The sequence below is a fragment of the Gouania willdenowi genome, chromosome 1, assembly GCF_900634775.1.
Source record: "Gouania willdenowi chromosome 1, fGouWil2.1, whole genome shotgun sequence".
Classification (NCBI taxonomy): Eukaryota; Metazoa; Chordata; class Actinopteri; order Blenniiformes; family Gobiesocidae; genus Gouania; species Gouania willdenowi.
This window is the reverse complement of record NC_041044.1, coordinates 739,377-752,932: the sequence shown is the minus strand read 5'-3', so window position 1 is coordinate 752,932 and position 13,556 is coordinate 739,377. Positions and strand designations below refer to the sequence as shown.

The 13,556-nt window shown below is 39.1% G+C and overlaps 1 protein-coding gene across 2 annotated transcripts in view; it reads right to left on the bottom strand.

Moving 5' to 3' along the window:
- LOC114471097 (glutamate receptor 2-like) overlaps nucleotides 1-13,556 on the bottom strand; it is a 100,323-nt gene that overhangs the window by 18,764 nt on the left and 68,003 nt on the right. The window contains exons 15-17 of one of the 2 annotated variants that reach the window (XM_028459690.1): nucleotides 11,366-11,564; nucleotides 8,559-8,806; nucleotides 3,968-4,082 (exon numbers count right to left, since the gene is read on the bottom strand). In XM_028459690.1, coding sequence (XP_028315491.1) covers nucleotides 3,968-4,082; nucleotides 8,559-8,806; nucleotides 11,366-11,564 — 562 coding nt within the window. Of the gene's footprint in view, nucleotides 1-3,967; nucleotides 4,083-4,653; nucleotides 4,769-8,558; nucleotides 8,807-11,365; nucleotides 11,565-13,556 lie in introns of both variants that reach the window. The other variant, XM_028459682.1, reaches the window with a different exon arrangement.

Here is a 13,556-nt window from a genome sequence, read left to right as displayed (position 1 = left end):
AAACTACAATCAAAATAAAGGTGAAAACAGTTCTAATGTGGTGTTCTGAGTTACAGCCGACAATAAAAGGTTTGTTGTGTGTTTTTTCTGATAGACGAGATACGTCACGTTCTCCCCGTGTCCAATCAGAGCCTTCCCAACCCCCAGACCTGAAGCGGAATTAACTAAAGCCGTACAAACCTGTTTTCCATGTAAACCTCGTTCGGGAATTACCATTTCCATGTAAACATGAAGCAGAACACTTTAGTTCCCAATGATTTCATTCGGAATAAATAATTTGGAATTAAAAAATCTAACTGTGGCCAGTAATAAGGGGAGTGGTGGCCTAGTGGTTAAGGACGCTGGGCTTGAAATCGGATGGGTGGCGGTTCAAGCCTCACCTGGGCCATCACTGAGGGATGTTGAGCAAGTCCCTTAACCCCGAACTACCTCCCCAGGCGCTGCAAAAATGGCTGCCCACTGCTCCTCAGGGATGGGTTAAATGTATGTAACAACATTACATGGCCAATTAAAGGCAAAAGCCCCGAAAGTAATAAATATTGGTGAGTTAAAGCAGTTATACCTTCAGTTAAAAAGGTGAAATTGTTCATAGGAGAATAAGTATAGACTGAAAAAGCAGTTCATTGAGTATAAATACTGTTGGTGAAAAATGTTGTTTACAGGCTGTACTATTACATGGTCACATGATTGTAATTTCAATGGTTTTTTAATATGTGTTCTGAAACATGTCATTCATCAATAGACATCAGACAGCGCTAGTAACGCAGACATGGAAACTGATATGTTTTGTCACTATTTCCGGAGGAATAAAAATGACTATGCGACAAAGAATTGACCACAGCATCATTCTTAGTGTAACATTAGCTCATTGTTGTTTAGCTCGGTATGTTTTATTTCGTTGTGTATTAGCTTGTTGTGGTTTAGCTTGTTGTTTATTAGCTTGTTGTGTATTAGCTTGTTGTTGTTTAGCTAGTTGTTGTTTAGCTAGTTGTCTACTAGCTCGTTGTGTATTAGCTTGTTGTGGTTTAGTTTGTTGTGTATTAGCTTGTTGTTGTTTAGCTAGTTGTCTATTAGCTTGTTGTGTATTAGCTTGTTGTTGTTTAGCTAGTTGTCTATTAGCTCATTGTGTATTAGCTTGTTGTGGTTTAGCTTGTTGTGTATTAACTTGTTATTGTTTAGCTAGTTGTCTATTAGCTCATTGTGTATTAGCTTGTTGTGTATTAGCTTGTTGTTGTTTAGCTAGTTGTCTCTTAGCTCGTTGTGTATTAGCTTGTTGTGGTTTAGCTTGTTGTGTATTAGCTTGTTGTTGTTTAGCTAGTTGTCTATTAGCTCATTGTGTATTAGCTCATTGTGTATTAGCTTGTTGTTGTTTAGCTTGTTGTGCATTAGCTCATTGTGTATTAGCTTGTGGTTTAGCTTGTTGTGGTTTAGCTCGTTGTGGTTTAGCTCATTGTGGTTTAGCTCGTTGTGGTTTAGCTCGTTGTGGTTTAGCTTGGTGTATATTAGCTCGTTGTGGTTTAGCTCGTTGTGGTTTAGCTAGTTGTATATTAGCCTGTTGTGTATTATCTCATTGTGTATTAGCTTGTTGTTGTTTTGCTCATTGTGGTTTAGCTCGTTGTGGTTTAGCTTGTTGTATATTAGCTTGTTTTGGTTTAGCTCGTTGTGGTTTAGCTCATTGTGTATTAGCTCAATGTGGTTTAGCTTGTTGTATATTAGCTTGTTTTGGTTTAGCTCGTTGTGGTTTAGCTCATTGTGTATTAGCTCATTGTGGTTTAGCTCGTTGTGGTTTAGCTCGTTGTGGTTTAGCTTGATGTATATTAGGTTGTCGTGTATTAGTTCGTTGTGTATTAGCTTGTTGTGGTTTAGCTTGTTGTGGTTTATCTTGTTGTGTATTAGCTTGTTGTTGTATAGCTAGTTGTCTATTAGCTCGTTGTGTATTAGCTCATTGTGTATTAGCTCGTTATGTATGTTTGTTGTGGTTTAGCTTGTTGTATATTAGCTCGTTGTGTATTAGCTTGTTGTTGTTTGGCTCGTTGTGGTTTAGCTCATTGTGTATTAGCTCACTGTGGTTTAGCTTGTTGTGGTTTAGCTTGTTGTGTATTAGCTTGTTGTTGTTTAGCTAGTTGTCTATTAGCTCATTGTGTATTAGCTCATTGTGTATTAGCTTGTTGTTGTTTAGCTTGTTGTGCATTAGCTCATTGTGTATTAGCTTGTGGTTTAGCTTGTTGTGGTTTAGCTCGTTGTGGTTTAGCTCATTGTGGTTTAGCTCGTTGTGGTTTAGCTCGTTGTGGTTTAGCTTGGTGTATATTAGCTCGTTGTGGTTTAGCTCGTTGTGGTTTAGCTAGTTGTATATTAGCCTGTTGTGTATTATCTCATTGTGTATTAGCTTGTTGTTGTTTTGCTCATTGTGGTTTAGCTCGTTGTGGTTTAGCTCATTGTGGATTAGCTTGTTGTATATTAGGTTGTTGTGTATTAGGTTGTTGTGTATTAGCTTGTTGTGGTTTAGCTTGTTGTGGTTTAGCTTGTTGTGGTTTAGCTTGTTGTGTATTAGCTTGTCGTGTATTAGCTTGTTGTTGTTTAGCTAGTATAAAGATAAACATCACAATAAATAAAAAACTATAAAAAAATAAATAAAACAATTCAAACATTTAAAAAAGGCTACAATAACTGCTGACTCATAGAGTTCATGAGCTGATATTTTATGGAATATATTAGTGCATGTGGATCACTCTATTAGTGTTATTGTATGTAATTAATTTATTTCCTTAAAATGAAATTTTCTAAAAAAAACATGTGAAAAACACAAATAACTTCATTAGTGTTTTTACTGCTGATGAATCTTGTTTATTTCATATCTGATAATGAGTTACATAAAGTTATGATTTGCTATAATTAAACCAGATCAAACTGATGATTTAATCATTCAGTATATTTATGTGTAATAATCTCAATAGTTACATTATTCTAATGGGACCAGCTTTGTCTGTGAACACGTGAAATATCATTAAAAAATAGTGAATAGTGACATTATTATTTATGTTAACATTTATTTCACACAACGTGTGACATGTTTAGTTTTTATTCTTCCATAAAGTGTTAAATCTGACCATAAACTAATCTATGGTTCTCTATGGTTTTATGACAGTAAGACGTGTTCTTTTTATTTGGTCTATTCCTTATATGGAGTGGTTAGCATTAGCTCTTAGCCCAGTCTGTGTGTTAGCTTAGCATAATTAGCTTTAGTTGAGTTTCCAGTTCATAATGGTTGTTACAGGTTCATCTCTGTCCCTGTGTTTGTAGAACTTTAGGTGGATCTGATGGAGGAACTAGGATTGGTTCACTTTGTTGATGTTTATCTGGTTTAAACCAAGTAGTGGTTTATGATGTATCGTAGCATAGTAGCTTCAGGTAGCCATGACGAGCACCGCCGTCTGTGTGTGTGTGTGTGTGTGAGGGCTGGGGGCAGGAGGCGTGGTGCACACCGTGGAGGTTTCGCTGCAGAGCTGCCATGAACGGCGTTCCTCTCCAGAGAATAATAAGATGTTGACAACAAACTTGTGGACAGTGTTGGCCCCTGGAACAACATTTTTTGGGGCGTTCTTGGCTAAATTGAGGTATAAATGGCCCGTGGCCCTCGCTAACTAATTTCCGACATGGGCATTTATTGTTTCTATCGTGGGATGACATATTCTTATCGGTGAGAATGTTTTTGACAATATATCGTGAACGACGATATATCACACTTAATAGTTAAAGACAGACAGGAGGACACACAGACGTTTGCGTCAAAGACAACGAACACAAACATTCGAGTGAGCCTGTTACACCAACGCTAGCCTGAGGTCAGAAGGTCACTAAAGCATCTGTACTTTTTTGTTTCCTCTGTGTGCACACCTGCTCTGTTAGCATGCATGCTACATGTGCGTACAGACAGTGAGTTGGATTGACCCACAAACATCAAACTAACCTTATTGGTGGAGTCCTTGAAGCCACACTCTCCTTTATCGTACCACCACTTGTTTTTCATCTTGTCTAGGGTCCCTTGCTCATTCAGTTTCAATACGGCAAGGTTTACTGGCACTCTTCAATGGGAATAACATAAATAACATCATTATCAATGTTATCTTATGTTATTAAGGAGGGAGCGGTTCTCATACTCTGGTCTGGGGGCCCAAACAGGAACCAGTAGCTGTTCTAAAGTTCTGCTAATCAGAGCCAAAGATGCTCTGGAATGTGGAACATGTTCAAACAGTTACTTTCGGAGCAGGTTCCCAGCTTTTTGAGGACCATGAGGTGGATCACATGACGTGGATCATCAGTAGCTCTAAGTCCTGATTGGCCCGTGAAGCAGAGGATGAGAGGCGCTTCAGTGACAGCCTCAAATCAACACAGTTAGCACAGCGCTCCTCCTGGGCTCTTGCTGCCATCTGGTGTGAGGTCACCTGACCCTGACCCTGACCCTGAACCTGACCTCACCCAAACAGGAGGCAACACAACAACGAGAAGCAGCACAATCCACAATGCTACCTGCTGGCCATGCTAACGTACTAGCCTGTGCGCTCACATGTGGCATTGTGATTGCTCTGCTTCTGTTCTCTGGTCACATGGTGTGTGTGCGTCGCTGTGTGTAGCTGTGTGTGTGTGTGTATTAACCTTGCTCTCCCCTCCTCCGCTGCCGCATTCTCCCTTGTCATACCACCACTTGTTTTTCAGTTTGTCCAGCAGCCCCTGCTCGTTCAACTTTAACACCGCCAGGTTCACCGCATTTCTACATGAACACAGTGACTGTTAGCAGTTGAGTTGTCCTCACTCTCAGAGTCCTCCTGCTGGCATGTTAGCATGTTAGCATTTAGCAGCACATGAACAGAACAAAAGCGGCTGGATGGCTTCTCTGTGTTAGCAGCAAACTCCTGCACTTACAGAATCTCCTACAAACATCTTCATTTTTGACAGCCAATTATAATCATATATTATCATTGATGACTTTATTCAATCATCAAACTTTAGGAGATGATTGACCGTGACTATTTTACGTTTCATGTAGATGTCTTGGGGCTGCATGTGTCTCTATGTAAAGGTCAGCTTCTCTTCCCCAGAGTGCAGCACGTCACTATTTACACTAATATCTGATATTTAAGGGCCTGACGTCATGGTCGCTTTGCACCAGAAAATACAAACACTCCAACCCTTCGACACAAATCACAACACGAGGCTAAAGTCTTTATAGGAAGTAGAAGCTATGAGTTCTCTACAGATTAAAGAACGCTCAGACTAACAGCAAACAACCGACTAGAAACTAGTCCCTCCTCTATCTTTTATAGGAGGGGGCGGGGCTAACGGTCACTGGTATAAAATCAGCTAATAGAAAAATTCTATTGTAATAGCAGTGTTCAACCCATAGAGGGCAGTCATTCTGACATTTAAATACTAAAAACAATACATTTAAATACTTAGAATGTGGGTTTATATGATGAGCTCACTAAAGGTTCTCCATGACTCATCAACAATTCAAAAACTTTAATGAAATCATACTATTGATGGTTTTGTTTGGCTGCAATAACCACAGAGAAGGTTTTAAGATCCTAGAAAGATGCGTACGAGGAAGAACTTACTGTGAATTGGTAGAAGAGTCACTGAATCATTAACGTGTTTCAATAGAAAAGTAATATCACAAGATCAATAATAATAATAATAATTATTATTATTATTGATCCCTTTGAAGCTACAACAGATGTTAAAGGTCAACTAAAGACAATAAGAAGAGTGTGGGAAAAAGAAAATGAAAGGAAAGGAAGAAAAAGTGAAGGTAAAAGAAAAGGAGAAGAGGAAATAAGAGAAAAAGAGAAGAAGAAAAAATAAGAAAGAAAGACAAGCACAAGAAAATAAGAAGAGAAGGAAGAGGAAGAATAGAGAGAAGAAGAAAAGAAGAGAGGATAAAAGAAGAAGCAGGAAAGAAAAGAGAAAAAAGATAAGAGAAAAGAAAAGAGGAGAAGAAGAAGAAGAAGAAGAAGAAGAAGAAGAAGAAGAAGAAGCACAAAGAAGAAGAAGAAGAAATGCGTGAATGCTTCAAACTAGATTATTCATTTTCCAAAGAACTGTGACTAAATTTACTTTGAGTTCCAAGTTTCCAGTGTGTGTTGATGATGTGAAACGTCTCAGTGACCTTTGACCTCTGGTAGCTGCTCTGAGGGAGGGAAGGTGACCTTTGACATATGATCTAATGTTATAAATCACTCCAGGTGGTTTGTTTGTGTTTGTTTGTCTGAAGCAGAGGAAGGAGACGTGATGATGATCTGATCCTCTAACGTGTGATGCAGTGGCTGATGGGAAATGACTGGTTGAACATCTACACATCACTCTGTGATCATGTGATCATAATGAGCAGCACTGGACACACTTTGTTTTCCTCCAATCATTGAATTTAAATACAATCTTCACGTTTCCAGTCTTTGTTTGTAGAGCGAGTCCAGTGCTGACCATCTCACACACACACACACACACACACACACACGTGCACGCACACATACACACACACACGCGCACGCACACGCACACGCACACACACTCACACACACACACACACACACACGTGCACGCACACATACACACTCACGCGCACGCACACGCACACGCACACACACTCACACACACGCACACACACACACGTGCACGCACACATACACACACACACATACACATACACACACACATACACACACACGCGCATACACACATGCACATCATACACACACACACACACTGGTTCTACCAAGATGACAAACCAATAGCATATTAAGGATCAATAATATCAGAAGATGAATCTTAAAACTGCATGAAGCAATACTTCCTGTTTGTTAAACGTCTGAGTTTAGGACGTTTACAGGTAGAAATAAGGAATACTTTATTTTATTTATTCTGAGTAAAATAATAACTTTGTAACTGTAATTATTGCCTTGCCTCACATAAATATGCATTACAGACTACTGTAGGTTTGACATTTAATTAATGTTGTTTAGATCAGGGGTTCTCAACCTTGGTGTGAGGATCACATTTGGGGTCGTGAGACACTGGTCGCCAGATGCCTTCAAGAAACTATGAATATTTTTTTGAACAATTTGAGCCCATTTTTGTTTATTTTTACTCTTTTTTTCTGCATCTCCACCAAACTCACCATATTTTAATCTATTTTCATCACTTTGTCTTGACATTTTTTTGCTCCTTTTAATGTATTTTTGCTACATTTCTTCCATTTCTGACACTTCTACATCACATTTTGCCTTTTCTACACATTTTTTCTACTTTCAGACATGTTAATCACTTATAAACCATTTCTACCACTTTTAGACCTAATGTCACATATGTTGACCCATTATTGTCACTTTTAACCTCTTTTCACCAGATTTACTGATTAGTTTTGCCAGATTAACCACATTCACCATTTGTAAATGTTTCTAAAAAAAATTGCCACTCTAAGCCAATATTAACATTTTGAACCTTTTTTACCACTTTTTCTGTCTGTTTTTATCCACTCTAATTTACAACTTTTAACTGATTTCTATGCTTTTTAAAATCTCATTTCACCTCCTTTTCCACCATTTTTAGTCACTTTGAACCATTTTATTAGTGATTAAAACCATGATTTCCATCTTTAAGATGACTATAATAATAATAATAAAGGTTCCTGGATAACAGTGGATATTATTCAGATGAATAAATAAATGTGGTTATCACAGATTCATAGAACAATGGACCATCATTTTGTTTATGTGGCATTTCTATTGTCTACATTTAGTTTATTCATGTATCTGTGTGTAAAATATTGCTTCTTTTTGGTTGTAATGTTGCTTAGTGCAGCTTTAACTGGATAAAGAAATAAAACACGATCAGAAAAACTCATGGCAGAACAACTGTAACATGAAAACAGACACACACACACACACACACATGCAGATGATTAATGTCACATTCTATGTGTATATATCTATATCTATAATTGTGCTGAGTCAGGTCTTAAAGTGTGAGATCACTGTTTCCTGTCATTCAGATCAATCATTAAAATAGGCGGAGCTTAAGGAAGCTGGTTTTAATCTTTAAGATCATTGGATCTAATCCTGGTCCATCACTGTAGGATATTGATCAGCTCCTTATTAACTCTAACTGTCTGTTTGGCTCAAATCGTCTGATCAATAAATCTGTAAATCTTTTAACAAAATACAGGAAGTGAACAGGTTGAAAGTAGATTCATTAAGACCTGACATCAAGCAACAACCCCATCCCCAATCGTCATGACAACCACCGCCGGTCAGAGGTGGTAACCATGGAAACGATACAAACCACAGAGACGACGTCATCAGGGTAGGTGGATTATTATAACAACGAGGAAGTCGCCATGAACCATTCATCACACTCGCATACTGCAACGCCCAACAGCCAGTGTGGCTCGGGCTAGGGGGCGAGGCTAACTAGCGGGTGTGTGTGTGGGAGGGGGCGGGGTCAGTATGCTAGGCAGCAGTTAGTAGTGTGAATGGCACAGGGCATTGTTATACTGATCCACCCACCTTAATGGGGATCCTTTGGGCGTGGCAATGCCATAGCCTTTAGAGTCCAGGTTCCCGCCCACTTTCATGGTGTCACATGGTTTCCTCTGCTCGATGTACTCGTTCATGGTGGACTCCAGCAGGTACGCGTACTTCCCTTTGGACTTCCTGACGCGCAGCACGCCCTCAGACGTCTTCTTCACAAACACAGAAGGTTCTGCAGACTTCATGTACTGCCACATTTTATCGAACAATGCGATTTTAGAACGCTGAAATAAAAGATAGAAAAGTTCTTAAAATCAATCAGTTTCCATCATTGAGTGCTAACATAATGTGTAATATGAATAAAGAATATTATGATTGCATTGTTCACAAAGCATTAACTTACATTTAACTAAGACATATGCATGCATTTCTGGATGTTTTTGTGTTAAAATAAAAACATTACTTAGTCCAGAACATTCTAGAGAAGTATAAACTGAACAGTGTACAATATTTATAATATCTGTGGATATCATGAAATTAACAGAGCAACTGATGAAGATGATGAATTTAGTCTGAAATAGTCTTTCTTTATTTTCTGCTATCTGTAGCAGCGCTTCTAGCCCCGCCCACATCCTCTACTGTCCACTACAATCATTTATCACTGACTTTGTTCATTTGTCACTCATGGATTTATTATTGGTTCTGAACCCTGTCTGAGTGTCAGTGTGGATTGGAGACACTGTCTGCTCCACTAGGACCATTGTCCCTGTTAGCTGCTACACGTTAGCATTGAGGTGTTAGCTGCTACATGTTAGCATTGAGGTGTTAGCTGCTACATGTTAGCATTGAGGTGTTAGCTGCTACATGTTAGCATTGAGCTGCTAGCTGCTACATGTTAGCATTGAGGTGCTAGCTGCTACATGTTAGCATTGAGGTATTAGCTGCTTCATGTTAACATTGAGGTGTTAGCTGCTACATGTTATCATTGAGGTGCTAGCTGCTTCATGTTAGCATTAAGGTGCTAGCTGCTTCATGTTAGCATCGAGGTGCTAGCTGCTTCATGTTAGCATTGAGATGCTAGCTGCTACATGTTAGCATTGAGGTGCTAACTGCTTCATGTTAGCATTGAGATGATAGCTGCTACATGTTAGCATTGAGGTGCTAGCTGCTTCATGATAGCATTGAGGTGCTAGCTGCTTCATGTTAGTATTGAGGTGCTAGCTGCTTCATGTTAGCATTGAGGTGCTAGCTGCTTCATGTTAGCATTGAAGTGCTAGCTGCTTTATATTAGCATTGAGATGCTAGATGCTACATGTTAGCATTGAGGTGCTAGCTGCTTCATGTTAGCATTGAGGTGCTAGCTGGTTCATGTTCGCATTGAGGTGCTAGCTGCTTCATGTTAGCATTGAGGTGCTAGCTGCTACATGTTATCATTGAGGTGCTAGCTGCTTCATGTTAGCATTAAGGTGCTAGCTGCTTCATGTTAGCATCGAGGTGCTAGCTGCTTCATGTTAGCATTGAGATGCTAGCTGCTACATGTTAGCATTGAGGTGCTAGCTGCTTCATGTTAGCATTGAGGTGCTAGCTGCTTCATGTTAGCATCAAGGTGCTAGCTGCTTCATGTTAGCATTGAGATGATAGCTGCTACATGTTAGCATTGAGGTGCTAGCTGCTTCATGATAACATTGAGGTGCTAGCTGCTTCATGTTAGCATTGAGGTGCTAGCTGCTTCATGTTAGCATTGAGGTGCTAGCTGCTTCATGCTAGCATTGAGGTACTAGCTGCTTCATGTTAGCATTGAGGTGATAAGCTGCTACATGTTAGCATTGAGGTGTTAGCTGCTACATGTTAGCATTGAGGTATTAGCTGCTTCATGTTAGCATTGAGGTGCTAGCTGCTACATGTCAGCATTGAGGTGCTAGCTGCTTCATGTTAGCATTGAGGTGCTAGCTGCTTCATGTTAGCATCGAGGTGCTAGCTGCTTCATGTTAGCATTGAGATGCTAGCTGCTACATGTTAGCATTGAGGTGCTAGCTGCTTTATGTTAGCATCGAGGTGCTAGCTGCTTCATGTTAGCATTGAGATGCTAGCTGCTACATATTAGCATTGAGGTGCTAGCTGCTTCATGTTAGCATTGAGGTGCTAGCTGCTTCATGTTCGCATTGAGGTGCTAGCTGCTTCATGTTAGCATTGAGGTGCTAGCTGCTTCATGTTGGCATCGAGGTGCTAGCTGCTTCATGTTAGCATTGAGGTGCTAGCTGCTTCATGTTAGCATTGAGGTGCTAGCTGCTTCATGTTAGCATTGAGGTGTTAGCTGCTACATGTTAGCATTGAGATGCTAGCTGCTACATGTTAGCATTGCGGTGCTAGCTGCTTCATGTTAGCATCGAGGTGCTAGCTGCTTCATGTTAGCATTGAGATGCTAGATGCTACATGTTAGCATTGAGGTGCTAGCTGCTTCATGTTAGCATTGAGGTGCTAGCTGGTTCATGTTCGCATTGAGGTGCTAGCTGCTTCATGTTAGCATTGAGGTGCTAGCTGCTACATGTTATCATTGAGGTGCTAGCTGCTTCATGTTAGCATTAAGGTGCTAGCTGCTTCATGTTAGCATCGAGGTGCTAGCTGGTTCATGTTCGCATTGAGATGCTAGCTGCTACATGTTAGCATTGAGGTGCTAGCTGCTTCATGTTAGCATTGAGGTGCTAGCTGCTTCATGTTAGCATCAAGGTGCTAGCTGCTTCATGTTAGCATTGAGATGATAGCTGCTATATGTTAGCATTGAGGTGCTAGCTGCTTCATGATAACATTGAGGTGTGTGTGTGTGTGTGTGTGTGTGTGCTCACCCTGAAGAACTCCTTAGTGGATCCTGAGTCCAGAGTTCCATATGCGATCTCCGTCTGTTTTGCCAGATCTTCAGCGCTTTCTATGGGGGAAACCATCCTCTCCACGGTCAGGAAGGCTGCCAGGTTGGCCGTGTATGACGAGATGATGATCAGAGTGAAGAACCACCAGACTCCGCCCACTATACGCCCTGACAGAGACCTACACACACACACATCACAAAAAAAGGGATTAGTAAAATTAGATTAGGGGTATCCCAAGGTTGAGTCTGTGGACCTTTAGTTTTTCTCATCTATGTGAATAATATTATCTCCATGTCATATTTACTCAATTATATATTATCTGCAGATGATACTACCTTATTTTACTCTGGGAAAAAATCTAAAACATGTTTTTGAGATTGTAGAGAATATAATTAGGAAGATTAATATGGTTTGATAGAATATTGGTTAAATTAAATTTATTATTTTTGGGGGAAAAGTAAAGTATTCAGGCTTCTTTATTAACTGAAAGAATTCATATACAAAAAACAAATGAGATGACGTTTTTGGTTGTTATGATATATAAGTTAACATGGAAATCACATTTAGATTACATAAAATTTAAAATATCTATAATGATCCCTGTTTTAGAGGTAAAGCAGTCACTGAATTAAAAGTCTTTGTATACGTTGTAAAACTCTTTGATTGTTCTGTATCTGACTTATAATAAAGTGTGGGTCAGGGCCTGTAAATCGTATACAAATCTGAATTGTTAGTGGAAGTGGAAACAAAGACCATACAAAACCACAATATATTCAGGAAAAAATATAAACATTTCATAATTTGGTGGAATACAATATTTAAAAAAAACCAAAACAAAAACATGTATGAAGCTAATTTAAAAATACTACCCACATAGGAGGAACAAACTAAATGATGACATCAAATAATGATCAAAATGTCCAAAAAGAATGTGAAATGTGTTATACATATGTAATATGAGACAGAGGTGTAGCTATGCTGTTTAAATAAAATGTGACAATGACAGCGTTACAGTTCGACTTTGTTTAATGTCATTAATTAGTTATGGATTTGTTATAAGTTTGATTATTTCTGCACTTTTCCATTCATCTTTTTCTTTTTTTTACATGTGGAGGAGGAAGAAATGTTTTAAATAGTCTTACAGTAAATACATTAACAAATAAACATGATGTGAGTAAGGTTTATGACTTATACACACACACATGCACGCATTCTTAAGATGGACTAAAAAAAATTATCCCGATAATGTATTTATCATGATAACGATAAACATCACAATAAATAAAAAACTTGTCGCTCAACACCTTGTTGAGCGACATTCAGTTACCAAAGGATGCCATTGTATGTTGTGATATTAATTGTAAGAGCAACCTACATGCTACGGAATTATGCTCCCTGTATGATAATATTGTGAAATCCCTCCTTGTCTCATCTACACCTCTGTATAAGTCCAAACCACACAAAGCCAAGCCAGGCTGGAATGGGTATGTGGAAGAGCTCCATGCTGAGGCTAGAAGGGCCTTCAAGGTATGGGTTGAGTCAGGCAGATTAAAATATGGCCCTTTATTTGAGTATAAGAAACAGGCACATGCAAGTTTTAAATATGCTTTACGCTTCATCAAAAGGAATGAAAACACAATGAGGTCTGATTCGCTTGCAAAAAAATTACAAAACAATAGTCCTAATGATTTCTGGAAAGAAATTAAGCAAATGAATAATTGTAAAACCTCGTTACCAACCAATATTGATGGTGTCAGTGGCTCAGAGGAAATTTCTCAGCTTTGGAGGAGACATTACTATGAGCTTTTCAACTGTGTCAAGAGCAACATTCTCACAGTGGGCACCATTGACACTAATGAAGATGTGACCATCTCCTCACAAGAGGTCCATGATGCAATAATGATGCTAAAAAACAATAAAGCATGTGGTATGGACAAGATATCTGCGGAGCACTTAAAATTTGCGAGCAGAAAACTCTGTCCCCTAATTGCCATCTGCTTTACGGGGTTTTTAGTCCATGGTATTTTACCTGATTCTATTTTATCTGTTTTACTAATGCCAATTATCAAAAATAAATCTGGGAAAATTAACAGTTCAGATAACTACCGGCCTATAGCCCTGGCCAGTATCCTATCCAAGGTTTTGGAGAGGACAATATTGAACAGGCTGG